Source organism: Coptis chinensis, chromosome 5, assembly GCF_015680905.1.
Source record: "Coptis chinensis isolate HL-2020 chromosome 5, ASM1568090v1, whole genome shotgun sequence".
In the NCBI taxonomy this organism is placed as follows: domain Eukaryota; kingdom Viridiplantae; phylum Streptophyta; class Magnoliopsida; order Ranunculales; family Ranunculaceae; genus Coptis; species Coptis chinensis.
The window spans coordinates 78,340,251-78,368,013 of NC_141460.1; the positions used below are offsets into that span (position 1 = coordinate 78,340,251).

The 27,763-nt window shown below is 36.8% G+C and overlaps 2 protein-coding genes across 4 annotated transcripts; one reads left to right on the forward strand and one right to left on the reverse strand.

The window, feature by feature from the left end:
* The first annotated feature begins 3,446 nt into the window (after positions 1-3,446).
* LRS1 (Transducin/WD40 repeat-like superfamily protein) lies at positions 3,447-16,378 on the forward strand. The gene is given in 20 exon segments (XM_086560895.1): positions 3,447-3,586; positions 3,817-3,926; positions 4,174-4,332; positions 4,893-4,958; positions 5,048-5,137; positions 5,292-5,600; positions 5,758-5,855; positions 6,070-6,105; positions 7,859-7,979; positions 8,088-8,324; positions 9,766-9,861; positions 10,047-10,112; positions 10,227-10,265; positions 10,392-10,506; positions 10,509-10,525; positions 11,946-12,310; positions 13,405-13,498; positions 14,206-14,394; positions 15,583-15,701; positions 15,926-16,378. Coding segments are annotated over 18 exon segments (2,295 nt in total). The 5' UTR covers positions 3,447-3,586; positions 3,817-3,827; the 3' UTR covers positions 15,682-15,701; positions 15,926-16,378.
* An 8,168-nt stretch (positions 16,379-24,546) lies between these two features.
* LOC147499077 (2-hydroxyacyl-CoA lyase-like) lies at positions 24,547-27,551 on the reverse strand. 3 transcript variants are annotated; one of them, XM_086560899.1, is made up of 2 exons: positions 25,963-27,551; positions 24,547-25,096 (listed from the first exon to the last, which is right to left on the reverse strand). In XM_086560899.1, the coding sequence occupies exons 1-2, from the start codon at positions 27,355-27,357 to the stop codon at positions 25,088-25,090; spliced, it is 1,404 nt and encodes a 467-aa protein (XP_086417025.1). In that variant the 5' UTR covers positions 27,358-27,551; the 3' UTR covers positions 24,547-25,087. The 3 variants fall into 3 exon arrangements, with proteins under 3 accessions (XP_086417025.1, XP_086417023.1, XP_086417024.1); XM_086560897.1 differs by having other exon boundaries at positions 24,547-25,179; positions 25,963-27,550; XM_086560898.1 differs by having other exon boundaries at positions 24,547-25,170; positions 25,963-27,545.
* Between the last annotated feature and the right edge of the window lie 212 nt (positions 27,552-27,763).

The window sequence follows — 27,763 nt, forward strand, 5'->3', positions numbered from 1 at the left end:
TTCTTCTCTGGACGATCGCTTTCAGACATCTTCGCTGCCATGTCGTCAAGGACTGACACGTCGTGGACAAATCTTACACGTGGATATCACCGTCACAAAATTCAAAATTGGGAGAGTTAGAGCAGTCCAATGGGGTGTATGGGCTGCTAAAGGCAAATATAGCACATTTTATTTGATTTACTCGCCCACGCGTGATTCTGACAGTTCTAGCATCTATCGTGTGTCTTTTTATTCTCTTCTCATTCGGCCACCAAATAATGATAATATTGGTCGGTTGTAGTCATAACCGAATCGCGCATCTCATGCATCATTAGCTGCGACTCGACATATTGTGCTCTAAGTGTAGCCTACAAAAAATTCAATAACTTTAAGAAAAATCATCACTATAAACCAAATATAATTCAAACTTTAAAATATAAACCAAATAATAACCTCATCTAGATTGTCAAAATCCGGGACAAGGTTAAGAAGATAACTTTGATTAATATGAGGTATATGTATGACAACATGCATTCTCTAAGATGTAACTATGTCATAGTTCTATGGATTATCTGGATCGGAATGAGTTGAAACAAAATACTTGTAATGACCTTGAGATGCATGAAGAGTAAGACTCAACAGGGTGTGAGATACACAAATCACTTATAATAGTCTTATGTCCCACAAAGTCTATGTTAGTAGCTTTGTACATGTTACCAAGCAATATAGATTTCCTTGAGACGCGATCCCAATAATTATCGTGGTCACCATTCACATCTAAATATAAATAAGCTTGTGGGCACAAATATTCATGCATTCTAAGATAAGACCTCCACTGACTGGCTATTCCCAATGAGCACATATTCTCTAGAGGAGGGTGTGGGATAAAAGGTGTCCCAACAATTTGGTGTCAACACCTATTGTCTAGGTACCACACGATGATACTTTCAAACTCAAAGACGGTTCGACGCATTGTAAGATTAAACGAACGACGTACACGGTGAATCACCTCACGTAACCAGACATTATCCATGGTATCTCTCTCCACATCATCAATATTTAATTGCATATATCAAGTATGAAACCATGGTGTCCACTATATCGCCAATGCCGACCTAGTCTTAAGTTGGTTACGATCTAAGTGAATGTTGTGGCGTCTTTGACCACTTTTGTGATCTTTAAAGTCATTCATCCATGTTCTAATCCGTGGGACGATATCACGTCCATGTTCGGTCTTATAAAATGAGACATGATAGGTACGTACTCATAACACCAATATTATCATAAAAATAAATATCAAAATCAAATTTGTACGTAATTTAAAAATTATATTATTATCATAAAGTTATAATATTAAAAATTTAAAACTTATTTGTAAAATAAGGGTAAAGCCACTACATTGACCATTAACAACATTAGCTGTGACTCGGCACGCTTGATCCAACACGTAAATCAAAACTCCAAACATAGCACTGCCCCAATCATACTGATGCATGTAATCTAACCAAATCAAACACTTTATCCAACATAATTTTAGTGAACTATCATCCGTGGGAAAGAAACACTACGTGATTAAATAAAAATATAATGCTTGCAAATATATATCCCGATCTGTATCCGTCGGGCACCAACCTTCGTCACTCTCTTTCATCTTCTCCATGAATTCATTCACAAAAAATGAGGGTTTGATACCCCCTTTAACCCAATGCTCAAACTTTATATTCGGCCAACTTTGTTGTGCATAATCAAAAGTTGTGAACTGACCTTCTCCAAACGTAATGACATTTCCCCTTCTTACGCTTATTTCCGTTAGCATAGTAACATCCATTGGAGTGATGCCTATCTCGCCTTGTGAAAAGTTGAAAGTGTGAGTTGTGTCCCACCACCGCTTGATCAAAACGTATATCAAACCACGGTCGGCATTTTGATAACCACATCGAAATAATGACCCAAATGGAAATTATCAAATTTTATTTGTTATGCCTTCAAAACAATCTCACTTGACAATCATTATCTTCCACTAATTGTTCACGGATGCCCAACAACACTGCAATTTCATCTACCCCTCTCCATAAATATTTATTTATTAAAATTAAAGAAAATACAAATTATGATGTTAAAAAAAATCAAATTTAACGATCAAATATTTACTAGATTTATACGATGAGAGATGTGAGTTTTCGGGTTTCTAGCCAATGTCGTAGCATGTGTTAGTGGATCGACTGGGTATGGAAATTGAATTACTGGAGGGTTTTGCAAATTATAGACTTCATCGATGTTTTCATCCTCATCGACGTTTAGCGCTGACATCGACTTTTGTGTCAATCTACTAACTGATTTTCGATTGAAAAACCGTTTACTCTTATTACTCATTTTGCGTGGCACATGCTATTCATTCAACAATATCATATTTATAATTTCAATTTAAACAAAACGTGCAATTTCAAACTAACATTCATCAATTCCAACATTCTAATTCAATCACAATTCAATTCAATTTAATTTAATTCTAAAATTGAATTTGCAAAATCTAATTCAATTCTAAAATCAATTCAATCACAATTCAATTCAATTATAAAATCATTTTAATCACAATTCAATTCAATCACAATTAATATTTCTAAAATCGATTTTCAATAGGAGAGAGTGAAACTTACGAGTATTGAACACAAAAAAGAGTGAATTGAGGAATGAATGAGTTAATTGTTTTTGGTTTTGGTTTTTGGGAGTGAGGAGAGAATAAAAGTGGGGGATTGAGGAATTGAATGAGTGAATTGAGAAGAAATTCGTGCGTTATAGCGTCTGGAGTGTACATAAGTCAGAGTTTATGTCGTCCGTATCCCGAACTTAACCATTGCTAAAAGTCTCAATTGGACTGGTTTTTCGAATTTGGGTTGCCAAATTTGGTTGTAGCTGCTAAAGGGCCTACATGACACCTTTTAGCAGCCCATTATAGCTGATCCCCATTGGACTTGCTCTTACCTGTAGGCTCAAAACACGAATATTATTTATTTATTTATTTGATAAGCCTGTTTTAAATGAAATAAGTAACTCTTTGATGCTGGCAGAATTTGAGCCCCAGATAGGGCTGGAAATGGTATGTGATGTGACCTGAATCCGACTATATCCGAATCAATTTTAACGGATATAGTTTTTATGTTTGTGGCTAGAATCCGACCCGAACATCCGAAAACTCGAATAATTTTAACAAGATTTATATTTTGATGGCTAAAATTAATTTATATATGAAAATTATTGTCACTCTTGCATTTGGTCATTATTTTTTGGCTGATAAAGAAAACAATTTTCTATTTCTCCTCAAAATGTTTTTAGAAATGAAGTATTTTATTAGTTTTTTAAGCAAAAACTGACGTGTAGGCAAACTCAGAAGAAATGTATATCTCCAATAAAATACCAAAACTACCCTGAAGCGATAGTCAATGTGACATAAAAACATTGATGTCCCATGTAGCAACAGAAAATGATATATTATTTACGAGTTAAAAGGGAAGGGCAATTGATTTGCTTGAAAACGGGTAGATAAAACCAGGCGCCGCCCCATCAATTCAATGGAAAACCAGAAGAAAAATTGAATTTCAAATTAAAGGTATGTCTTGGATTTATTATAAGTTACAAGAACAAGTTGTTTTTGTGAATCACTGAACATTGTAATGTTTATTATCTTTCTATAAACTTGATTCGTTTAACCCAGTGATCATCATATATAAAAGGCCCAGGTGGTAATTATAGTCTGATTACTCACTTAACTAGACATATGCCCTTGGGGTATCACTAGTATTTCCAGGCCAATGGATTTTGTTTTTTTTTTTTCTTCAGGAATTTTCGCAATGCACCGTGTGGGTAGTGCTGGGAATACATCAAATTCCACTCGTCCTCGCAAGGAGAAGAGGTTAACATATGTGCTCAACAATGCTGATGATAAAAAGGTTATTCTTTTTCATCTAAGGCCGTTGTATTCTTAAAGTTTTTGGTTAGATCCTTCTTTTAAGGGACTAGAGCTCTCTCTCTTCCCCTGTCGCAGCTATTTCTTGTTTATTCTTTCCGTGTGGATCTCTGTATATTTGAGAGCATCTCTTTGTTGATAGTTATATATTGATTTATTGTGTGGATCTCTGACGTGATGAATATTTGATATCATTATGTTGATTTCTTCTGGAATGTTGTATTTTGCAGCACTGTGCTGGGGTAAATTGCTTAGCTTTGTTGAAATCATCCGTCACTGATGTGTGTGACTATTTATTTACTGGAAGCCGGGATGGTACATTGAAAAGGTGGGCATTGGCTGAAGAAGCTGCTACCTGCTCTGCCACATTCGAGTCACACGTTGATTGGGTAAATATTTCTTCCAATTTGCAAATGATTTCTTGAACTTTGAGTGGTTTAAAAGGTTGTTATATTTGTCTTTTATCCTACGTTTGGTGATCGAACGACTGATCAAGCGAAAAATCAAATATATGAACTGTAATTGAGAAAACAAAATGTCTCCCATAAGGAGGATACAAATTAGGTTTACCTGCATGCTGCTGCTTCTGCTAATAATAACAACAAGAATAAAAAACCAACAATATTTGTAATAATAAAGCATATACTCTATAATGAATCTTCAATCTATTCTAGATCAGTGGTTTGGAAGAATCTCGTTGTCCCAATAGTAAGAGCCTAAGAGGTTTCTATTCTTTTTGTCCAAAAGAATCGCTGTAGTGTTAACAACTATTTTAAGTTCTCCTTGTGGAAAGTGCAGTTTTTATTAATAATAATATTCTGTGTGAGCATATATGATAATAGAAGGTGGGCATTTTAATGATGCTATGTCCCAGATCTGTTCTAATTTATTTGATCTATAACAACATATTGATTTGTTATGACTGACAGAGGCCCCTCTTGTTGAGCAGGTTAACGATGCTTTGATTACCGACAATAATACCCTTGTCTCGTGTTCCTCAGATACCACACTCAAGGTTCTAAGTTTAGTGAAACTATTTTTTGACATTTTAGATTAGTAAAGTCTGTTCTTTTTTAATCAACGAAAGTATCCTGTTGATGCCAGACATGGAATTGCTTGTCCGACGGAATTTGTACCAGAACTTTCCATCAACATTCTGATTATGTTACTTGTCTTGCTGCAGCCGAAAAAAATGTAATTTCGCATTTAATAGTTTCCTATTATTATTTGGATGTTCATTTGTTTAGTATTATTTTTTAAGGCTATTAGGGAGGACTTTAGATATCCTTGGTGGCATTGATACTGCCTTTTCAAGTCTCTAATCCTTTTATAGTGCCGTGAATTTTAGAGTAATGTAATTGCCTCTGGTGGCCTTGGTGGGGAGGTGTTTGTATGGGACCTTGAAGCTGCAGTTGCTCCAGTCTCGAAGGCTATTGACATTAAAGAGGATGACTGTCCAAATGGTATAGTTGCTTCTAGCAATTCTGGGCTTCCTATTACAAGCTTACGATCTATTAGTTCGAGCAGCAGCATTTCTCAGCACACAACCCAGTCTCATGGATACAGTCCAATTGCTGCCAAAGGTCATAAAGAGTCAGTATACGCATTAGCAATGAATGATACTGGAACCATACTTGTTTCTGGTGGAACTGAGAAGGTATTCAATCACGGTCACAAGTAGATTCTTATTTCCAAGTTTCGAACGTGTACCATTTAAATTTTGTTTGTGATTCTGTTTATGGTTTCTTGACAATCATTTAAGTAGTACTTCAAATTCACAGCTAACATTTTCGAATTTTGTATTGGTACTGAAGGTTGTACGTGTTTGGGATCCACGAACTGGTTCAAAGACTATGAAGCTAAGAGGGCATACTGATAACATCAGGGCTCTGCTTCTGGATTCTACTGGCAGGTTGAATGGAATATGCAGTTTCTTTGATGTACTTGTTGGTTCCTTTATTTTAGCTAAACTTTCTTATTTATTTATTTTAGAAATGTCATGCTATCCATCCACATGGAAAAACTTTATTCACCTAAGTTAGTCCGCTTTTGAGTTCTAGAGTGCACCAAGTTTACTACTTTGTTGAGCTATCATCATTTCTAATTTCTCATTCATTTCTTGGCAGATATTGCTTATCAGGTTCCTCGGATTCGATGATCAGGTAATTTTTCTTTCGATATATGTTTAAAACAAATGTAAGTGGTTGCATTTTGGTGTTCTCATATTTGCACGCCATATGTTTGAATTCAATTTGCTGATACGTTGTATATTTGGATAATCTCTCTACTTACTGAAATGCTGTCTCAATTAAACCAATAATACCTAATTCAACAATTTAGATTTTAGATTACAGATCGATACAGATGTATTTGCTTTATCAACTGAAGCCATTGTTGAAAGTTTGCAAGGATTTGGAGTTTAGTTGCGGAGATCGATTAATGAAGAAGCTTAATAAAAAAAATGAAGGGGCACGTGACAAACAAACACTACATATAAACGAAATTCATCAAATTGTGAATTGTTGGCGAGGATGAAAGGGTTGAGCAAAAAAGGAAAGAAGAAGAAGAAGATGATGATGAAGGGGCAAGTTCTAAGTACTAAGGAAAGATGGTGGTGTGAATATGACCATTATATTGAAATTGAATGTGGAGATAACGATTTAAAATGTGTCATTTTGTATGTGGGATTAATTTGATGGATGTGGCATTGACACGATTGGATGAGCAACCACTAGTGTTGATAGGATAAGTGATGGATATAAGTAGTGGTATAGACTGATTTTCACACTCTTGAGGAATGCTCTTTTTTAATTGGTAATATTAATATTACTAGTCGGCTCCTTGGACGCCGGCCCATCCAATGGTGTACCTTGCCTTAAAAGACTTGTGACACAAAGGTAAATACCAAAGCCTACAGGATGAATGCCAGTAACATACAGAAGTGTCACAAACTTGTGGGTCTCCACAACATGCTTCCATGTATAAATGTATAATGGACTTCTTTGGATTGATGAGAGAATGGGATTCACTCTCCCACTCATTGGCATTGTAAAATGTAATTAGCACCTAAATGGTTGAGGTTGAACAACTATTAGAACCAAAAGTGGAAGAGACTGCTGACACCTGGTGTAAAGAAAAAAATGTTGTAATCTTTATCATCAACAGTTTCATGAACGCATGCATATTTTTAACAAAAATAGTTTTCAATTAATTTGGTATTATGGAAAGCAGGAAAGCTACCATAGAGAACTATCAAATGAGACCAAGGATGAATATTGAAATTCTCGAATGAGTGTGCCTGTCTATCATATAAGCACCTTAAACTACCTTCCAAATGGAAAGTGAGTCCAAGGAGTACAAACGTTTTCTTTGGTCTCATATGTCGCAGAACCTAACACTCAAGTTTGTGTTCTTTTGGCTTCAATCACCATTTGTAAAAGATATACTTCCATGAGTACAATCGATGGGATTGTGGCCTTCGTCCCAGTTGAGGGATATATGGTTATGACTTTGTGGGGAGTGCCAACCCAAACCTTTTCTAGCATATTTATAAACTTCAACAGGATTTCAGTCTCTATTGAGTATTGACTAGAAAATTACAACATAGTGAATATACGCTAAATGCAATCTTGTATCAGAAAGAGAGAGTTATTTTATACCCAATCTAATGGTAAGATTTTTGTTCAATCCAGATAGCACCATGAATTCTTATTTTATCTTAATACAGTTTCTTTTTCCTCTTTCGTTTGTTCACTGATCCAGCTACTACATTTACAAAAATGAGGTTGATCTAAAATCCTTACATTCCATGAATTCCCGTAGATTTTGTTTCCTATTTGTTACTAGGTAAGTTTTCGTAGAAAAAATTACACAATGTATTATGTCCTGATTGAGTTCAGTGTCCTACTATTGTAGACTATGGGATCTCAGTCAACAGCGTTGTGTGCATTCCTATGCTGTACATACTGACTCTGTTTGGGCACTCGCCAGTACTCCGACATTCAGCCATGTCTATAGTGGTGGAAGAGACCTTTCGGTGAGCACCATTTTAAACTTGAAGCAATGGAATCTTCTCAACTTTTATTTTTGTGTTCTCAACTTTCACTGCTTGACTTGCTCTGATATCCTTGTGGTGCTATATCAGCTATACGTTACAGACTTGGCGACAAGAGAGAGCCTCTTACTTTGCACAGAAGAGCACCCCATATCTCAACTGGCTTTGCATGATGATAGCATATGGGTTGCAACAACAGATTCTTTAGTACACAAATGGCCAGCTGAAGGACGAAACCCACAGAAGGTTTTTCAAAAAGGTGGATCATTCTTGGCTGGCAACTTATCCTTCTCCAGAGCGAGGGCCTGCTTAGAGGGATCTTCTCCTGTAAGTTTTAATGTAATGTTTATTCTAATGCGAATAATGTAATACTTTGTGCCTCTGTTGAAGGGCTCATATGCTATCATATGTGGGTAATGACAAACTGGGCCTGCGGTCTAGTCCTTAAAATCCCCTCGGGAGATGTCCTCTTAGAACTCTTAACATTATTTAGTTTTCTTTATCAGTAAATGGTATATTTCTTTCCCAAAAAAATGATTGCAATCAACAGTTATTGATAGGAGTAATAGGACTACCTTAGTTAGATATTAGATTTGAGCACCTAGGCCACCTACCACCCCAAACTGAAAGCAGAAAAAATTACAACACAACGATATCCCAATTACATATGTTGAGATGTTTAGTATAGTCCCATAGGGGATGTTTAATGCCTTGCATTATAGTATAAAGTTCCTGAACCGCTCCACTCACCACCAATTGGTTTTTTGTTGGGTGCTCCTAAAACTTAAGATAGTATCAGAGCATGCTATTGTATTTACCCAAAGGGGCGGTTTAGTCCATGTCACCTAGTAGTATGTTGTCTATGTGTTAGGCACAAGTAACACCACACGTGAATGAGCGTTTTGGGATGTTTAGTAGTCTCACATGGGATTCTTAAAGCATTATAGAATAAAAGTTCTCGAGCTGCTCCACTCATCACCTGTTTTGAGTTTGATGCTCCTATAGTTTAAAAACATACAATGATGAAACCTCAAATTTTTAAGAGAACCAGCTCCCCTAAACCAATCAAATTAGGTTTCTTTGACTTCCATCGTAACAATGTATGCACCCTTAGTGTTTTGCTAAAAGATCCTCCATTTTCGCTTTTGCATACACTGAAATAATTGCTTTTGGGTGATGATACCAGAGGTCTGGGGTTCGAACCCCACCGCATCATTGAGTTACTGATCTCGTTTAAAAAACAGACTTGCCAATCAAAAAAAAATTGCTTTTGGTAAATGATCGGCTATCCACTTAGTATTAGACATTAGTAGAAAGAGGGCTGAGTTATACTTATAAAAGTAAGCATTCTTTGAAAGTGAAAGGATTTCTACTTATAAAATTGAAAATAAAGTTTGAAAGTGTTTCTAATGGAGACCGTTGGGTCTTTACAACATATTTTGCGTTTGGTTTCAAGGCAAGGGTCGTCTTTGACCCTTTAATTTTTTTCATGAGAATTTGGTAGTCATGAAATTTCATATTCATGGTGATATATGGGAATTGTGGTTATATGTTGGATATGCCGTGTATTTTCAATTCTTTAATGTTCTTGTAAGTATCAAATTATTTTGCCATCTCTACACATTGAATTTATAAGCATTCTCCACTGTTAATGTGCTATCATGCCATTTTCTTTTGAGCCTCATTACTTGGTTGTACTTTCGAGTGGGCGTCTGTATTCTATACTTACTTGGATTGCGCACATGCTGAAGGTTATACATTGTTCCAGGTTCCCGTTTACCAAAATCCCGCTTCAACTATCCCCGGGACATCCGGGATTGTGCAGCACGAAATCTTAAATAACAGAAGACAGGTCCTTACCAAGGTGATCACGGTGCTTGCCACTTTGTTTACCGTATACGGCATTTTGTTCACATAAATTGATAGCCTTTTATCAGAGTGCTTCTTGTCTATCTCTTTGTTTCTTCTGGTTTTATATTTCAATGCCAATAGTTGTGCTTCTTTTTGCAATTGGAGTTTTATAAATAACATTTTACTTTTCTTTCATAGGATACTGCAGGTTCAGTAAAATTATGGGATGTCACCAGAGGAGTCGTGGTTGAGGACTATGGCAAGGTATGTTGAGAAAAATTGTTCCCTGTTTGTTGCTTTGGGACTGGAACTATTACAAAATGTTAGTTTACCTGGTTGATGCTATTTCTGTTCATGCATGTAATGGCTCTCTTGCAGGTTTCTTTCGAGGAGAGGAAGGAAGAACTGTTTGAGATGGTACTGATTTTTTACTTGTTTGCAGAAGTCTTTGTCCTGCAATAATCTCGAGTGAAATTACATCTGTTAATTAGAAACCAAAGCAAATAACCTTTCCTCCATCCCCTCCCTTTGTGACATTTACAGGTCAGTTTTCCTGCATGGTTTACCACAGATACAAGGCTTGGAAGCTTGTCTATCCATTTGGATACTCCACAATGCTTTGCCGCAGAGATGTATTCTGCTGATCTTAACATTGTCGGGTATCGGAAGATCACAAGGTAAAATTTACAGTGATTTTTTTTGGTATCTATGCTAAAGTGGTTTACTTATTAGCCTTCATTAATCTGGTGGAAATGATCTTTAGCAATGAAGCATTTGTCTAAATAGAGGGGAGGCTCTTTGGAGTGTAAATCGGCCATCTTTTGTTACTGAAGTGGAAAATCCATGCCAAACCTACTAAAGGTTTTGAGTGTGGTCTGTAACTTGGTTGTAGACTTGTAACAGTCATAAACACTCATTAATCCTTTCTAAATTTTTTTTTTCCCCGACTTGCATGCAAAAAAATATTTATCTAATATCAATGTTATATCTCACTTTATGTACTACACTACTACATCTAGTTGGCTTAAATTTCTGGGGAGTGATTAGTGTTTTATTTATATAGTTTGATCGGTAAAGTATGGTTTATATAGAAGAACACGAAAAAAAGAACTAGAACAGCAAAATCCTCTCATCAAACTTATAATGGACTCACATCTGCATATGAAAGTTTCAAAAGTAATGTCTCGAAACTCGTAGTGCACTTTCAACCAGAACAACAAAAGCACTTTGATGGCCTTAATCACTATCTCCATAGGTGACAAAGTGTCTGTTATTCCCCTCCAACCATATACCCCATAGGATTGCAAAAATGAAGAATGTCCCAAAGACGGCGACCCTTCAGTGAATGGACTCGAGGCTAATAGCTTCTTCACCCACCCTTGACAAACCCAAGAAAAACTGGATTCTAGATAAAAGAAAACACCAAAAATCTCCAAGAAAAAGGACAGCAGAAAAAGATGATTAACGGACTCCCCATACCTCAATCACAAAGGACAAAATATGATTATTGTTGTTTTCTTCTGTCTAGGGGAAACATAGGACTCTTAACTTATTCGACAATGTCAAACAACTCATTCTTTTTGTAAAACATGTCACCTGGATTTATATTTTTTCTGTTCATCTTGTTGTTAGATATGTCTTGCATTTTTATGTATGTCTTTAGAAAATGTAGAGGCGATACTGGTTACTTTTCTATATGTGATTGTTGCTCTTGGTTCCGTTGAATCCTGTGTAGTGTATATGAGTGGCCAAAATCTTTTATTGTATGCTTAAAGTATGTGCATATTGTGCTTAAAATACATGTTGGTTAAATTGATGGGCTTTTAATCACTTTCTTTGCACATTGCTCATTACATGGGTTTTTCTTGGTTACGATGTCAGACATCTGCATGTTCTTCTCGACAGGCTGCAATTTTTTGTTATTTGCTATATATTTTATTATTTTCCTTTGTAGATACTAGATGTCTAGATTTATCGAAATGTTTCTATGCGCTGTAACATATGCCGGCCTGCAGGAATGTAGATACGAAGTTTGTACTTTTTATATGAGCTCTAGAACTATGTGTATGTGTTGCTAAATTGTTTACAATTCTGCAGATTGGTCTTGCTGAAGAGACCCTCAAGGGCTTGTTTGCTCATTGGTTGGCCAAAAGAAGGACGAAGTCTGGATTACAGGCTCCAGTTAATGGTGATGTTCCATCAGGGAAGGATGTTTCTGCCAGAAGTCATTCCCACTCAAGAGTTGAAGTTGATGATAATGCTGAGAACCTCAGCTCTGTGGTCCGTCATGCATTTGAGTTTTCAACAATATCCCCACCGTCAATAATTACTGAGGGCTCTCATGGAGGCCCATGGAGAAAGAAAATTACTGACCTTGATGGCACAGAAGATGAGAAGGATATTCCTAGGTGGTGTCTGGATTGTGTTTTAGATAAAGGACTTCCAGCCAAGGACATCACAAAGTAATATTCTTTCCTTGATATTATTTAAGTCAATTATTTTATATTTAGACTTGCAGTAAGACGACTAGCGAAAAATAAAAGTGATGAACGCTGCACATATTGCCCTGCCACATTTTTTTAAAGGTTAGGGTGATGTTTGGTAATGGGTTTTTGAAGGGAATATCAGAGGTTCAGAACATATTTTGGTGAACCCTTATTCTGACTGAGATATAAGTGGTCATGGGGATATCTTGCGAAATAGTGAAGTTCAATAAGCTTTATCACGCAGTGACTACTAGGAAAAGATAGCTATACATAATATATTTGGTAAAACAGAGAAAATCGATGCACTGAGTTGTTGTTGTCCTCAAATAAGCAGTACTTCCTAATGATCTGTTGTACATTGTAGTTCATTCATAATGCTAAAACAAATTTTCACTTTTTAACATTTAGTTACACACTACTATAAAAACATAGAAACTTTCTTATGTGACCGTTGTTATTATATTAACGTAAGATGACTTATGAAGCTAATTATAAACAATAGCTCATCATCCTAAATTCCTAACCTGCCCGTATCAAAAAAAGGAAAAGAAATAAAAAAGAAACTTACTGCCGATTTAAGGGAATGAAGAGTTATATCCTGGTCTGTGTTCAGTGTGGAAAAGATAAGTCCATCTCTTCCCCATATTCAGGTCCTAGGCTAGGATGAACCAAATCACTTACAATAGTTTCCGAGTACTTCTAACAGTTGCAGATATTGTAGCAAGAGTATAATATGTAGGTATTTAATCCGGCTTGGGATTTTGTGAATCTGGTATATATGGTTATATTCTCGTGCACTTTTCTTAAGATGCCAACTAATTATTATCTCACATTCAAACACTCCTTTTTGGGATTTTCTGAATTTGGTATTCAGGTTATATACCTTCAGGTTATATGCCTCCTCAGTATTCTTAAGATGCCAACTATTATAACCACGCAGTCACTATGAGCTGTTAAAGCTATGGGTTGTTGCTGTATATATAATAGTGTAATACTATAAGGAGTTAAGGACTGTGCTCTCTCTCTCTCTCTCTCTCAAGAAGCGCACTATTTTCGTGGCTTTTGTGCAGGTGTAGTTTCTATTTACATCCATGTGAAGGCTCAACCATCCAAGTCCTCACTCAAGGGAAACTGAGTGCACCGCGTATATTGCGAATACACAAAGTAAATACTTTTCTTACGCTCCTTTTATTCTTTTTATCTTTAATTGGTGTCGCTTCTGTCACTAAACACTTGAAAACCTGTTTTTTATAAAATTTCTGTACTGTAGATTTATTGCCAGTGTTGGTGATAATTCTTTTTTTTTTCACAGCAATTTGTTTCTAGTGAAAGTTGTAGGGGATCAAATATTTGGTCCTGGTTTCTACTTTCTAGTAGAGAAGGCTTCGCATACCTGTGATAAGATTGGAGACTAAGTTATTTTCACCTAAGTGCTATATAGCATAAGGATGCAGTTTTTTGGAAATCAATATTGGCAATAATTCTTAGGTCAAACGTCTAGTAGCATGGCTTATTGATATATTCTGGGGGGATGCAAATTATCTGTTAGTTGTTAGTGCCGTGGATTTACTCTGTATCATTATATCGAAATTAAAAAAATCTGGGCCGTTAGATAATCTCATAACATTCTAAACAATTTTTGACGAGGTTTTTCATCTTCAAATGAGCTGTTTTTTTTGTGTGAGGATGATCTCTATTGTGTGGAGAACATCTCCACCAAAAATCAGCTTCTAGCTTATTTGGAGTTTGTTTTAGTGGAGTTCATATAACCATCCCCTATCTTTTAATATTCTACAACAATGGGTACAGACGATAGTATGTCACCTTACTGTGCTTTAAAAGTTAAAGATATTGTCAATGTCTTTTTGCAGGTTGTTAACTATGTTATTGAAAAAATGGTTCTTGAGAAAGCATCTGATGCTCGGAGTTCAGATGGAACGTTTGCTCCTGGACTGGCAGGACAATCACAATTTCCAGTTACAGTAGGCGATGGTGCTTTTCGGTTAGGGTCAAAGCCCCAAAAGCTGAAGCCTACTATAGAGATATTATGCAATAATCAGGCAAGTGGGTTACAGTTGAAATTATGAGATACTCGCAGAAACTTAAAATGTACAACTTTTTCAACTAAAATTAATTGTCAACTAAAATTTGATTGTCATGAACATCTAAGAAATGGTGTTTTACCTGTCTCAATCTTTGGTCGGCGTGGTTTAAGCGCTGGGAATTGTAGAGATTGTGGTGTGGGTACTAGTGGACATTTTGATACTTTATTTCATGTTATCTTGCTAGTTTATAAATCGTAAAGGTTAAAAGTAAACTGTGCCTGTTGTTCCGTCTTCTCATTTGTAACACACAAACTGTGGTACTCTGAATGCTTCTTTCCCCCCTTGTTTTGTTTCTCAGTGTAAATGTGGCTTGTTGCGTGATAGAAAATTTGATTACTAGCTATATTTGTACGTCACCGAAGATTGAACATCAAAACCTAATTGTGTTCAATCCACACCACCTTTTTTTTTGTATGTTCGCTGTATGAGTGTCTAATACTCCAACAGAAGGAATCTGAGGAGTTGTAGAAATATAAAACACTCAGAGCTACACTTGAAAAAAAAATCAATAGTGAAGTCAAGGAAGGAAGGGCACAATTTTGCTGAAGGTTGTTTACAGCTGAGGTAAAGGAGTAAATCGAAATTGATATGCACGAAATAGGGTTAGATTCTCGAAGAAAAAACTGTGATCTTAAAACTTTGTGGTTGTGCTCACTCGCCCACTCCCATAGACTGCAGATACGTAGTGTGCGGTTGAGACCTTACTACCATAATCTAAAATACGAATATACATGCCAGAGCCATGCTGAAGTGACATACTCATGTGCATATGGTGCAGGGTGTGCTGAAGCTGCACCAATGTTTGTTGCAAAATGTTTCTATGGGTAAAGACTGAGAGCAATGTAGGGTGGGATCGGAAAAAACAGTTGACCTCTTGTATATGAGTTCACCTTTTTGTGTGCTATATGATGTGTATGAGACTTCATTTCTGATTTTTAATGTCTAAATGAAAATTTTAAGTAGTTAAGCTGCTGCAGAAAACCTTTGAGTTTACTTTAATAGGTAACTGTTGAAAGCAGACTTCAGTATTGATAGACAGTTTTAGGTTTGTTTGTTGCTAGTAAATATTATCTAGCTGCCGTGTATCTGGACATTCACTGTCTGTAAGCTGAAGGTCATATGTGTCTCATTTTGCTTCTCCAGGTCTTGTCCCCAGAAATGAGCTTAGCCACAGTTCGAGCTTATATATGGAAGAAGCCCGATGATTTGGTTCTCAGTTACAGAGTGGTACAGAGCAGATAATACTTTGGAGGACTGTGGAGGTATGCACCACTTCGTTGATCCTATTAAGAAGCCTCCGCCTCCTGTCATAAAATTATATATATCATTTCTGAGGACTTTGATTTCCTTTAAAAGACTTGTCAGTGAATCATTTGTTTGCCGAAACAGAGTCCTAAGGAATTGTATTTCAGTCTCTAAATTAACACGTGTTTAAGGGATAAAATCATAAAAGATGCTGAGGTAATATCTTTTTGCTCTCGTGTAGATGCTCGAGGCTGGTTTGGGATGGAGAGATGTCAACCTACGATTCTTGTAAAATTCTGTATTTAATTCTTCAATCGTGCTGGCTCATACCATATCTATTTATTGCTTCCTCATAAATCTGGAACACTGTTCTCAGACAGCGCTCCTTCAACGTTTGAAGGAGGTACCGATGAGGTAGAAGAGGTGCTACTTGCAGTTTTTTACTCTGCAATGGCAGGCATGGAAGATGGGTGTTATTATGGAGAATGGTGCTGCTATAGGTCCAAGTTTGTCAGCTGAAGCGAAGAGAACAACTTGTAAATTAGAATGGCCTCCCGTGTCTTGGAGGATCCATAGTAGTGATAATGACGACGATAGCTTTGTAGATGAGAACATGTTGGGGGTTGCCTAACATACATATTCTTAGGTGGTAATTATCTTTCCTATTTAAATAATATAGTTTTGTTTTGTTAAACTTTAGCCACATTCGGTAAATTTTCGTTTTGAATGTAGAATTCTACTCTTTTTTGCACGATGATACATTTCTAATATCTCAGCGAGTTTGAAGGATTGAAATATCTGAAGAGGGTAGGAACATTGATATCAGCATCATTTTAGGGTGTCAATATTCTCATCCCTACAACTGATAATGTCCCTGCCTCAAAATTAAAATACACAATATACCCCTATGTTTAAAGTTTAAACTATCCTTTCTTCTCCTTTAACCACAACATCATCTCCAATATATAATTATCTCCTATCATTTCACTCATTCAAAATTGTGTTGTTATTGCAACCTACTGAAACTACAAAATAAAAATATTGTCTTGAGCTGAAACTACAAAATAAAAATATTGTCTTGAGCTGCATCAACTAATCATTGTGGACATCAACCAATCAATGTGGACTGTGAAATGGTTATTTTGCATTTTTTCCCCATGAGTAAATCGGCAGACAACACACCAATCTTTCTGCATACTTCAATCAATAGTTTACTAAATCAAAGACGGGAGCCTGGTTCGAGAAAATAAACTTTGGGTTAACTAGTATTAACCCCACTAGATGAGCTAATTAGGATTTCTCCCTCCCCAAAAAATTTGGTTCTCTTCCTAGTACACACAAAAAAAATACGGTCAACCCAAGTTTTTTTTTTTTTTTTTTGTATACTCGGAGGAGTAGTTTTTGAGTGGCAACAACTTGGAGTAAAAGTGATCGAAGGCACTTGCTCTTAATGAACTCAAAGACGTAGAAACAGACGCGAGAAGTTGGTTTGCACTCGTTCACTTACTCCAATTTGTCTTCCATTTAAGTTCATGACGCCCTGATATAATATCAAAGTCATCTCAAAAATCATCAGTTGAAATAATTGGAGATATGATCATATAAAAGAGTATGTTATTGGTCATTGTGCTAAGAATATGACGCTTCTATAGTTGTATCAGTGATTTGTGACTGGCGTCTCTGTAGTGAAAGGGAAAGATGGAATATGATCTCATTGATGATGCAATACGCATATTTAGCACTTTCGAGGAAAGTTCGAGTCGTGACAGGGCAGAACTTTTTCTCTCGAAAATAATCAATTTGTAGCTGAGTTCAGTCTTGGGTTTGCTGTTATCTTATAGCAAGTCCAATGGAGGGCTATATGGGCTTTAAAGACAAATATAACACCCCAACCACAAAAACATAATTTCAATAGGACTGCTAAAAGGGTCTTAGATTTAGAAGGAGCCAAAAATCCAGCCCAAAGTTAAGACTTTCGCTAGCAGCTGCCATAATAAGTTTCGGGATACGGACAGCATAAACTCAGCCGTCTGTACTTGGCAGACGCAAAAACTAAGAAATCTTGTTCTTCTTTTCATATACAAATTCATATTCATTCTATTCCATTTATTCCATTCCACTCACTCCACAATCAATTACCATTCATTCTACAACTCAACAATCCACACATCCATTCAACTAACCAAAATTCATTCATTAAACAAATATGATTCAATTCATTCAACTAAACAAAATCTATAGAAGTAAATTAAAACACACATAAAAACAAATTCTAAACTAATTTTGACTCGAACCCTCGCAAAGTTACCATTTTCTTTGATTTACTCTCTCACCGTGATTCTCGCAATGTCATTTCTATCATCTGCGCTTCTAACTCTGCGACTTTATCATGTGACTTTTGCTTCTCTTCTCGCTCGGCCACCATATAATGATAGTATTCGTCGATCGTAGTCATAACCGAATCACACATCCCATGCATATCGCGCTCTAAGTGTAGCCTACAAAAAAAATCAATAACTTTAAGAAAAATCATCACTATAAACCAAATATAATTCAAGTTTCAAAATATAAACCAAATACTAACTCATCTAGAGTGTCAAAATCTGGGACAAGGTTCGGAAGATAACTTTGATCAACATGAGGTATAGGTATGACAACATACATTCCCTAAGATATAACTATGCCATAGCTCCATGGATTATCCGGATCGGAAGGAGCTGAAACAAAAGCCTTGTAAGGACCTTGAGATGAAGAGTAGGGCTCAGCAGGGTGTGGGATATGCAAATCACTTCTAATAGCCTTATGTCCCACAAAGTCTATATTAGCAGCTCTGTACATGTTAGCAGGCAATATAGGACCCCTTGAGACGCGATCCCAGTAACTATCGTAGTCACCATTCACATCTAAATATAGAGAAACTTGTGGCCACAAGTCTTCATGCATTCTAAGATAGGACCTCCATTGACTAACTCTTCCCAATGAGCACATATTCTCCGGAGGAGGGTGTGGGATGAAAGGTGTCCCAACGATTTGGTGCCAACACCTATCGCCCAGGTACCACATGATGATACCTCCAAACTCAAAGACGATTCGGCGCATTGTAAGATTATATGAACGACGCATTACCGCGGTGAATGCGCCTCAGTAACCAAACATCATCCATGGTATCTCCCTCCACATCATCAACATTTAATTGCATATATCGAGTATGAAACCATGGTGTCCACTGTATCGCCAATGCCGACCTAGTCTCGAGTTGGTTACGATCTAAGTGAATGTTGTGGCGTTTTTAACCACTTCGGCGATCTTTAAAGTCATTCATCCATGCTCTAATCCGTGGGACGATATCACGGTCCATGCTCGGTCTCATAAGAGGAGTCATGGTCGGTACGTACTCATGCCACCAATACTATCATAAAAACAAATATCAAAATCAAACTTGTACGTAATTTAAAAATTATAATACTATCATAAAGTTATAATACTAAAAATTAAAAACTTACTTGTAAAAGAGGGGTGAAGCCACCACATTGACCATCCGCAACATTAGCTGTGACTCGGCACGCTTGATCCAACGCGTAAATCAAAGCTCCAAATATAGCACCACCCCAATCATACTGATGCATGTATTCTAACCAAACCAAACACTCTATTCAACCTAATCTCAGTGAACTATCACCCGTTGGGAAGAAATACTGCGTGATTAAGTAAAAATAGAATGCCCTCAAATATCTCTCATGATCTGTACCCGTCGGGCACCAACCTTCGTCACTATCTTTCCTCTTCTCTATGAACTCATTCACAAAAAAAGAGGGTTTGATACCCCCTTTAGCCCAATACTCCGGCCTTATATTCGGCCATTTTTGCTGTGCATAATCAAAAGTCGCAAACCGACCTTCTCCAAACGTAACGGCCTTTCCCCCTCCTACGCTCATTCCCGTGAGCATAGTAACATCCATTGGAGTGATGCCTATCTCGTCTTGTGAAAAGTGGAAAGTGTGAGTTGTGTCCCACCACCGCTCGATCAAAGCGCATATCAAACCACGGTTGGCGTTTTGATAACCACATCGAAACAATGACCTAAACGGAGATTGTAAAATTTCATTTCTTATACCTTCAAAACAATCTCCTTTGGCAACCATTATCTTCCACCAATTGTTCACGGATTGCCAACAACACTGCAATTTCATCTCCCCCTTCCCTCCCTAAACATTTATTCATTAAAATTAAAAAAAATACAAATTATGATGTTAAAGAAATCAAATTTAACGATCAAATGCTTACCATATTTACATGACGAGAGATGTGAGTTTCCGGGTTTCTAGCCAATGTAGCATGTGTTAGTGGATAGATTGGGTTTGAAAATTCAATTACTGGAGGGTTTTGCAAATTATAGCCTTCATCGACGTTTTTATCGTCATCGACGTTTAGCGCTGATGTCGACTCTTCTGTCAATCTACTAACTGATTTTCGACCGAAAAATCGTTTACCCTTGTTACTCATTTTGCGTGACACCTGCAATTCAATCAACAATTTCTTATTTATAACTTCAATTTAAACAAAATGCACAATTTCAAACTAACATTCATCAATTCCAACATTCTAACTAATATTCATTCAATTCAATTCTAACATTCATTCAATTCAATTCTAAAATCAAACTAACATTCATTCAATTCAATTCTAATTCAAACTAACATTCAATGCAATTCAAACTAACATTCATTCAATTCAATTCTAAAATTGAATTTGCAATTCTAATTCAATTCTAAAATCAATTCAATTAACATTTCTAAAATTGAATTTCAATAGGAGAGAGTAAAACTTACGATTGAAAAGGAAGAGGAGTGAGGAATTGTTTCTAAAATTGAATTTCTAAAATCGAATTGTTTTTGTTTTTGGTTTTTGGGAGTGAAGAAGAGTGAGGAATTGAAGAAGTGAATTGAGAAGAAGAGATTCGTGCGTTAAAGCGTCTGTAGTATACAGACGACAGAGTTTATGCCGTATGTTGCAATTTAATGTAGTGACGGCAGAAACTCTACAGTCCATATCCCAAACTTACCAGCTGCTAAAAGTCCCCATTAGATTTGTTTTTCGAATTTGGGCTGCTAAATTTGGCTGGGGCTACTAAAGGGCCTATGTGGCACCTTTTAGCAGCCCATTATAGCTGCTCCCCATTGGACTTGCTCTTAGCTGCAGTTTGTTGTGTACTTGGTGTTGGTGGTTCGTTTAGGACCTTTAGAGCATCTTTAGGTGAGACACTATCCTCGCATCAAACACTAAAATTTTCACCAATAATTTGGTGTTTTTTCATCTTCAGGAGAGACACATGTTGATGAAAACATAAAAAAAATACCAAAGCAAACACCAAATTGGTGTTGTATCAAATCTCTCTCGCAGTTTTGGAAAACCGCGTGATTTTTTGAACACCGCATGGGCTTGGGCTAGAGTGTGGGCTTCAATCACGCGGTTTTGCGAAAACCGCATGAGATATTTGAAAAGAGAAGAAAGAAGAAAGTTGATGTGCAACATATCGTGCGGTTTCTGGAAAATCGCGTGGGTTTGGGCTTCTGTGGCACGGTTTTGCGAAAGCTGCGTGGGCTATCAAAACCGCGTCATTTGATGTCAACTATTTGATATCGCTTTTGAAGTTGGTTGGTGTTTTTTTGGTTTGGTATTTAGTTTGGTTCAAATATTTGGTGTTTTCTTGGTTTCTCTCCTAAAGATGCTCTTAGCTTTCATTTAAGTACATTGAATAAGAACAAACACGACTAGGTTGAATAGAAACAAGTAAGAATATTTGCAAAAGCGACATCCCTCTTTAAATTTTAGGGGGCTCATTAAGCTGTCATGCAACACGACACACTTCGTGGATCATTTATGTAGACGTGGGGCAAAACATCGTGATATATATTGGCAAAATAGGGTGTTATTTTTGACATGTATTTAACGTTTTCGTATTTCTTTAATCTTATGAGTTTTGCTTGACTCTCGAAGAACAAAACGGCCAAAAGAAATACTCTCAACGCATAGGGGACAAAACAGAAAAGGACAAAATTCCGAAATAACGAAACAAAAAATCCACACTCATTTCAAAAATACTCTCAAGGACAATAATTGTTTTTTGTCCGAAAAAGACAATAGTATCCTGATATGCACAGGTGCCAGTGTATACCACTTTAGGTATGAACAGACGTTAGTGCATACCAAGCATCATATCACAAAAAATGGTATGCACAAGTGTCAGTGCATACCACCTCTTGGTATGCAAGGTATGCACAGACGTTAGTGCATACCAAACATCACAAAGAAAATGGTACAACCTCTTGGTATGTGAGGTATACACGAAACGTCAGTGCATACCAAACATCACAAAGAAAATGGTATGCATAAGTGTCAGTGCATACCACCTCTTGGTATGCGAGGTATGCATAGATATCAGTGCATACCAACCATCACAAAGAAAATGGTATGCACACGTGTCAGTGCATACTATCTCTTGGTATGCGAAGTATGCACAGACGTCAGTGCATACAAAACATAGAAGGGTAAAATTGGAAAGAGTAAAAAATAAAAAAGTCAAGTCTGTCCTTATTAATAATTAAAATGTGAAATCTAGTTTCTCTAGTAGTTATAAAGCAAAAAATGTCCTTATCAATGGTTTCAAAATCCAGCTATCGTAGACTATGATTAAAATTGGAAATTGGGTTTTTTTGGCTTATTTCTTGTTTTTTTAATCACTCACAAGGACCGAGTAGATGAAAGATTAAGTATACTTTTGACGTGAAATAAAAAACGGCTCGGGTAGATAAAAGGTCAGGTATATCCCTGACGCGAAATAATAAACGACTTGGCCCAACCGAAACGACCCGGTGTATATCGTATGAACAATACCTCAACATAATGTATGATCAGTAAGAACACCTATTGGAGTATGATTGTTCATACCTATTATCACCACTGTTCATACCTTAAACATGAGGTATGGACAATCATTGTTTGTACTTCAACATGAGCTATGCATAATCACTGTTTATGCCTCAACATGAGCTATGAACAATCATTGTTCATACCTCAACACAATGTATGATTAGTAAGAACATATATTGGAGTATGAACAATCAATATTCATACATATTTAAAATATGAACAACTATTGTTTATACAACAACATAGTGTATGAGATATGTTCACCTATTTGGATACGAATAATCACCAAATTTCTTTGCATTATAAACATACCACAGAAGAGTGAAACTGGTATTTAAAAAAAAAATCTATGTTTTATATTTATAATAATACGGAGGGGTAAAATTGGTATTCTAAAAAAAATAAAAAATCTGAGCTAACTTAATTTATTTTGTCCTTGAGGAGAGTTCGTTGGTTACTTAAAGCTGGCATTTGTTCTTCTGAGTTACTAGAAAAAATTGTGTCCTCTAGTTACTTTTTTCCAAAATTGGTCTTATGGACTCTTTTCTTGGGCTCAATATATCAGTCATACTAGCATGATGCATGTGCTCCGCACATGATGTTTAGTAGTTGTTATTTGGTGTGGAAAAAGTGTGTTGAGTTTAAATGACATAATTGTCTTTATTATTATTACAAATTTACTTTAATATTTTGATTGGGTGTTTTGTAATTTAATCAAATGGATATGGGCAATTCCGTCCAAATAAAATGGTTGAAGAGGCCAAGAGTTACATAAAAAAATATTAAAATACTGTTGCGGGACTGTAGATAACAGCCGCGTTCTTTAAAGTATTTTAGATATGTCGGAAAATAGGAGTCCAACTGTCCAACTCCAACTGTCCAAGATTCCAAGTCTGCCTTTGCATCGTTGTATACTTGTATGTGCGAGCTATCTGGTCATATGAGATTTCAGTGGTAAATCATGCGGCGAAGCAGCCAGCCAATAGAACAATTCAACGAGAAATTTCCTAGGAACAAGTGGCAAAAGTTTTTTGACTAACTTCATGCAGAGAATCTGGAGTCCCAATTTTCAATGTCAACATTCTTGCACTAAAGAACTAGTAGGTTTTCGCTCCCAGTTCGTATTTCAAGCAAATATGTCATCTCCCCTACTTCCTAAGAAATTACTGCTGCTTTTCATGGTTTTTCCGGGTGCTATAAAACCAAAATATTCATATCCCTGAGGAGGTTTAGAACAATTGTGAAGAGTGACCGAGGTAGCAGACTTTAATGTGTTTCCGTTTTGCACGCATACTCGATTTCCCACTTAATTCATTGCATAGGATAACTTGGCCAACAATATATCTAATAAAGCACATCTATCTTAACTTCTTCATTATAGAATGGTGCCTGTCGCTTTGTTAGCTAGACTAGATAGGAAAGAAGTACTTCACAATTCATCAGTTGATCATGTTCTCGATCTGATCTTATTTATAAATGCTATTATGATTGAAATATCATATCAGAATTCTGCCTACTCTTGACACTGAAATTTGATGTTCCCCTCCCAACTTGAACTACCTGATTTGAACATCTCTTGGTACAGAATGTCACACGAAATGTCCATTTCCATAGAACAATTGTTCTATTTTATGTTCCATTCTAGCAATGATTGTGTAATCAGGCACTAATTAAAACTTAACTGCCTGAATCTCGTGAGGCATTTTCAAAAAGAAATTTGCACTTCATTCATACAGAACATAACATTATTGTGAAAAATATTTCACTACTGCTCCCTCTGCGCAAGGTTTGTGTCTAACTGAAAAAAAATCAGCGAACTTCGGATTATAAAATGCCATCAGTCATTTGTACTACAATAACAGTTTAAACTTAAATTAGCCCCAAGTCTGCGACTCTTGAACAACGGAATTCATGTCAGCATATTGGACATACTTCCATTAAAGGCACGCTCTTTAGCAGGAAAAACAAACTTGATCAGTTTACAGGTTACAAATGGAAGCTTAAGTTTAACACAACATTCACTCATCTTATCTTATGACGACTATTGCCTATAATAACATATAATTACGCAATCATTACGATACCAGTTGTGAAAAATCAGCTCTGACATAACCTTAGATGTTCTTGGTCAGCATCCTCCTTTCGGTCCTTTGGGACAAGGGCTTCTATGTTGCTGCCAACAATCCTATCTACTGATTTTGGGACTCGATTTTTATTCTTTCTTTGATGGGAAATTCTACCTCAGTTCTTATGTTGCATCCTCCCACTCTCTGCACCAGCATAAGGATCAATCGTAACATTTATCACTGCTGGTTTCCGTGCAGAAAATGATTCAGTAAGGGCAGACTTGAGCTCATCTGGAGTTCGAACCAGATAACCTTTGCCTCCAAAAGCTTCTATTACAGTATGATATGCTGCGCCAGGAACAAAAGACGTAGGGGCAGGATCATCTTTATATGGCCCAGTAATTTCTTCAGGGTTCCTACGATCACCTCCATATACACCACCATTATTAAAAACAATCACAACCACTGACAACTGATATCGTACTAATGTCTGCAGGAACTTTAAAAAAGGAATTATGAGCATTTGAAAAGTTCTTCGTAAGATCACATTACCAAATATGATTTTGTAACAAAGAAATCAACACAACATGAACTACTTACTAGTTCCACTAGACTGTTAAACATCACTATATGTGGAATCACATAATATAATTCAAATCCATCTTACCAGAAGAAAAACATTTACTATAAGCTGGATGGAAAAATGCATATATTGATAAACCGTAAATTGACTACTGTTGTGATGCATATATAAGGGGGAAGTCTATTCTTTATATCCCCTAGAAATTGGAAATGTAGGACTCTTCAGGGATGACAATGACCAGATATTTACCATTAAAAAAAAACAATGACCAGATATCAAAAGCTTAACCTGTAGCTATGGACTAGTTTCTTATGTTTTTCTGCTTTTCTTAAATCCCCGAAGCATGTTTTCATGTTATCAAGTAAATGAGATTGATCAAGTACACTCATCTCTAACAGACTACTGACATGTTTTCATCTAAAGATGGAGTTGATCAAGTACACTCTTCTCTAACAGCCTACAATCGATGACTTAAGGAACTTGGCTGTAGGCCTCTCCTATACATGTGTTCCTATGATTCTATAATCAGGATTAAGCAAGATCCTAGCAGAGAAGCAGCTTATAAGAAGAATATCACACCCCAAATACAGTATTTATCAGCATGTAGGCATGATATCTATCTGTAATATAATGTGGGGCATAACACATTGAATGAACACTTGATATATGAGTTAATTATAGGTGTGGAAGGAAGCACACCTCGACTTCCATGGCACTGAATCCAAATCCAGAATCCCCTTCAACAGCAACAACAAGGCAATTAGGTGATGCTACTGCAGCAGCAATGCAATAACCAAGACCAACTCCCATGGTCCCCCAAGTCCCTGCATCCAATCTAGTCCTCGGCTCCGTCTGAACAAGTACCGCACGACCAATATCCATGGTATTAGCACCCTCCGAAACCAAAATAGGGGCAGGGCTTCCCTGTGCAAGAATAGCATCCCTTATAATTCTCATTGGAGTGAAAAAATTAAATGGTACAACATCCTTAGCCAACTGCATTTCCATTTTCGACACATTCTCCTTAGCCTTCTTAGATATCGCTTCAACCCAGGGATGTGATCTCCCCAAACAGAATGGATCATTCTTAATCTCCTTATTTATCTTATTCAAAACCATCTTAGCATCGCCAACTAAACCCACATACGGTTTCCTAAGCTCAATTTCATCCTTTGAAACATCAACCAGAATAAACTTCACATCCTTTGACCATTTTGGTGGCTCACCAAAATGCAACAACCAATTAAGCCTAGCACCAACAACAAGTGCAACATCACAACGACCAATTGCTAGAGAACGCGCAGCTGTAGCAGCCAATTCATGTGTATCAGGCAACAACCCTTTTCCCATTGGAGTAGGCAAGAATGGAATTCCAGTCTTCTCAATCAAATTCCTTAACTCATCCTCCGCTCGACTAAACCCCGCCCCTTTTCCAAACACAATCAATGGCCTTTCAGCCCCTTTAAGTAATTCAACTGCCTTTTGAACCCCCTCAAACTCTCCACCCTCAACAACTCCATTACTAGACTTTTCAGCATCATCCAAAAGTTTAACAGCAACAGATTCAAGAACAGTTTGGTGCAAAGCATCAGTCGGAACATCTAAATAACAGCCACCAGGCCTAGCATTAACAGAATGATTAATAACTTCAAAAACACACTTGGGTATTTGAGAAACATCCTTAACTTTAACAGAAAACTTTACAAATGGCTTAACAACTTCTACCTGATCAAGTTCTTGAAAATCACCCCTACCAAAATCTTTCTGATCACAAGAACCAGATATCATAACCATAGGCCAAGTATTAATAGCTGCATTTGAAAGACCAGCAAGACCATGAACACAACCAGGACCAGAAACAGTTAGAAGTATACCTGGACGACCAGTTAAGTAACCGTAAGCTGAAGCAGCGTAACCAGCAGATTGTTCATTATGAAATGCAATGAAACGTATTCCAGCTTGAACTGCTCTGTTTGCTAATGATGTTACTGGTATTCCTACTACACCAAACATGTACTTGACACCTGCTGCAGCTAGTGATCGAGCTATTAGCTGATTGCCATCGACAATGGGCTCTGAAATGGGGTTGGCCATTTGAGAGTGAAAGGTTAGAAGGAAGTTAGGAGTGTGAAGAAGTTAGAGAGAAGTGGAGAAACGTTAGGTTTGTGTTTCTTAAGAATAGGAATGTAGTTGGATTTTGTTGACTCAGAGGCTGCGCAAGTGAAACTAGGCTGATACTGGGGATGAGTAGAGCGTGCCCACATTTACCCACAGCTGAATATTGCAACACGAACAAACTTCCAAAGAAAAAAAGTCTTTTGAGTACAAATAGCTCGGATAGTATTTCAAGTTTTCAACTACTTAGTATTGCTTCACCAGCTTATTAGTGCCTTAGTATGCTTGGTTTCTCAAGGGGGCACCGGGCATGACATATGTTCATGTTCGGCTAACATCTCAATACAAACGAGCTTCAGCTAATATTTTGGAGTGAATTTCACGA

Coding starts and splice junctions, on each gene's coding strand:
- LOC147499077 (XM_086560897.1), bottom strand. CDS start 27,357: ATGGCCAACCCCATTTCAGAGCCCATTGTCGATGGCAATCAGCTAATA. Junction 25,180..25,962: donor TCAGTGCCATGGAAGTCGAG/GTGTGCTTCCTT, acceptor CCTTTTTTAAAG/TTCCTGCAGACATTAGTACG.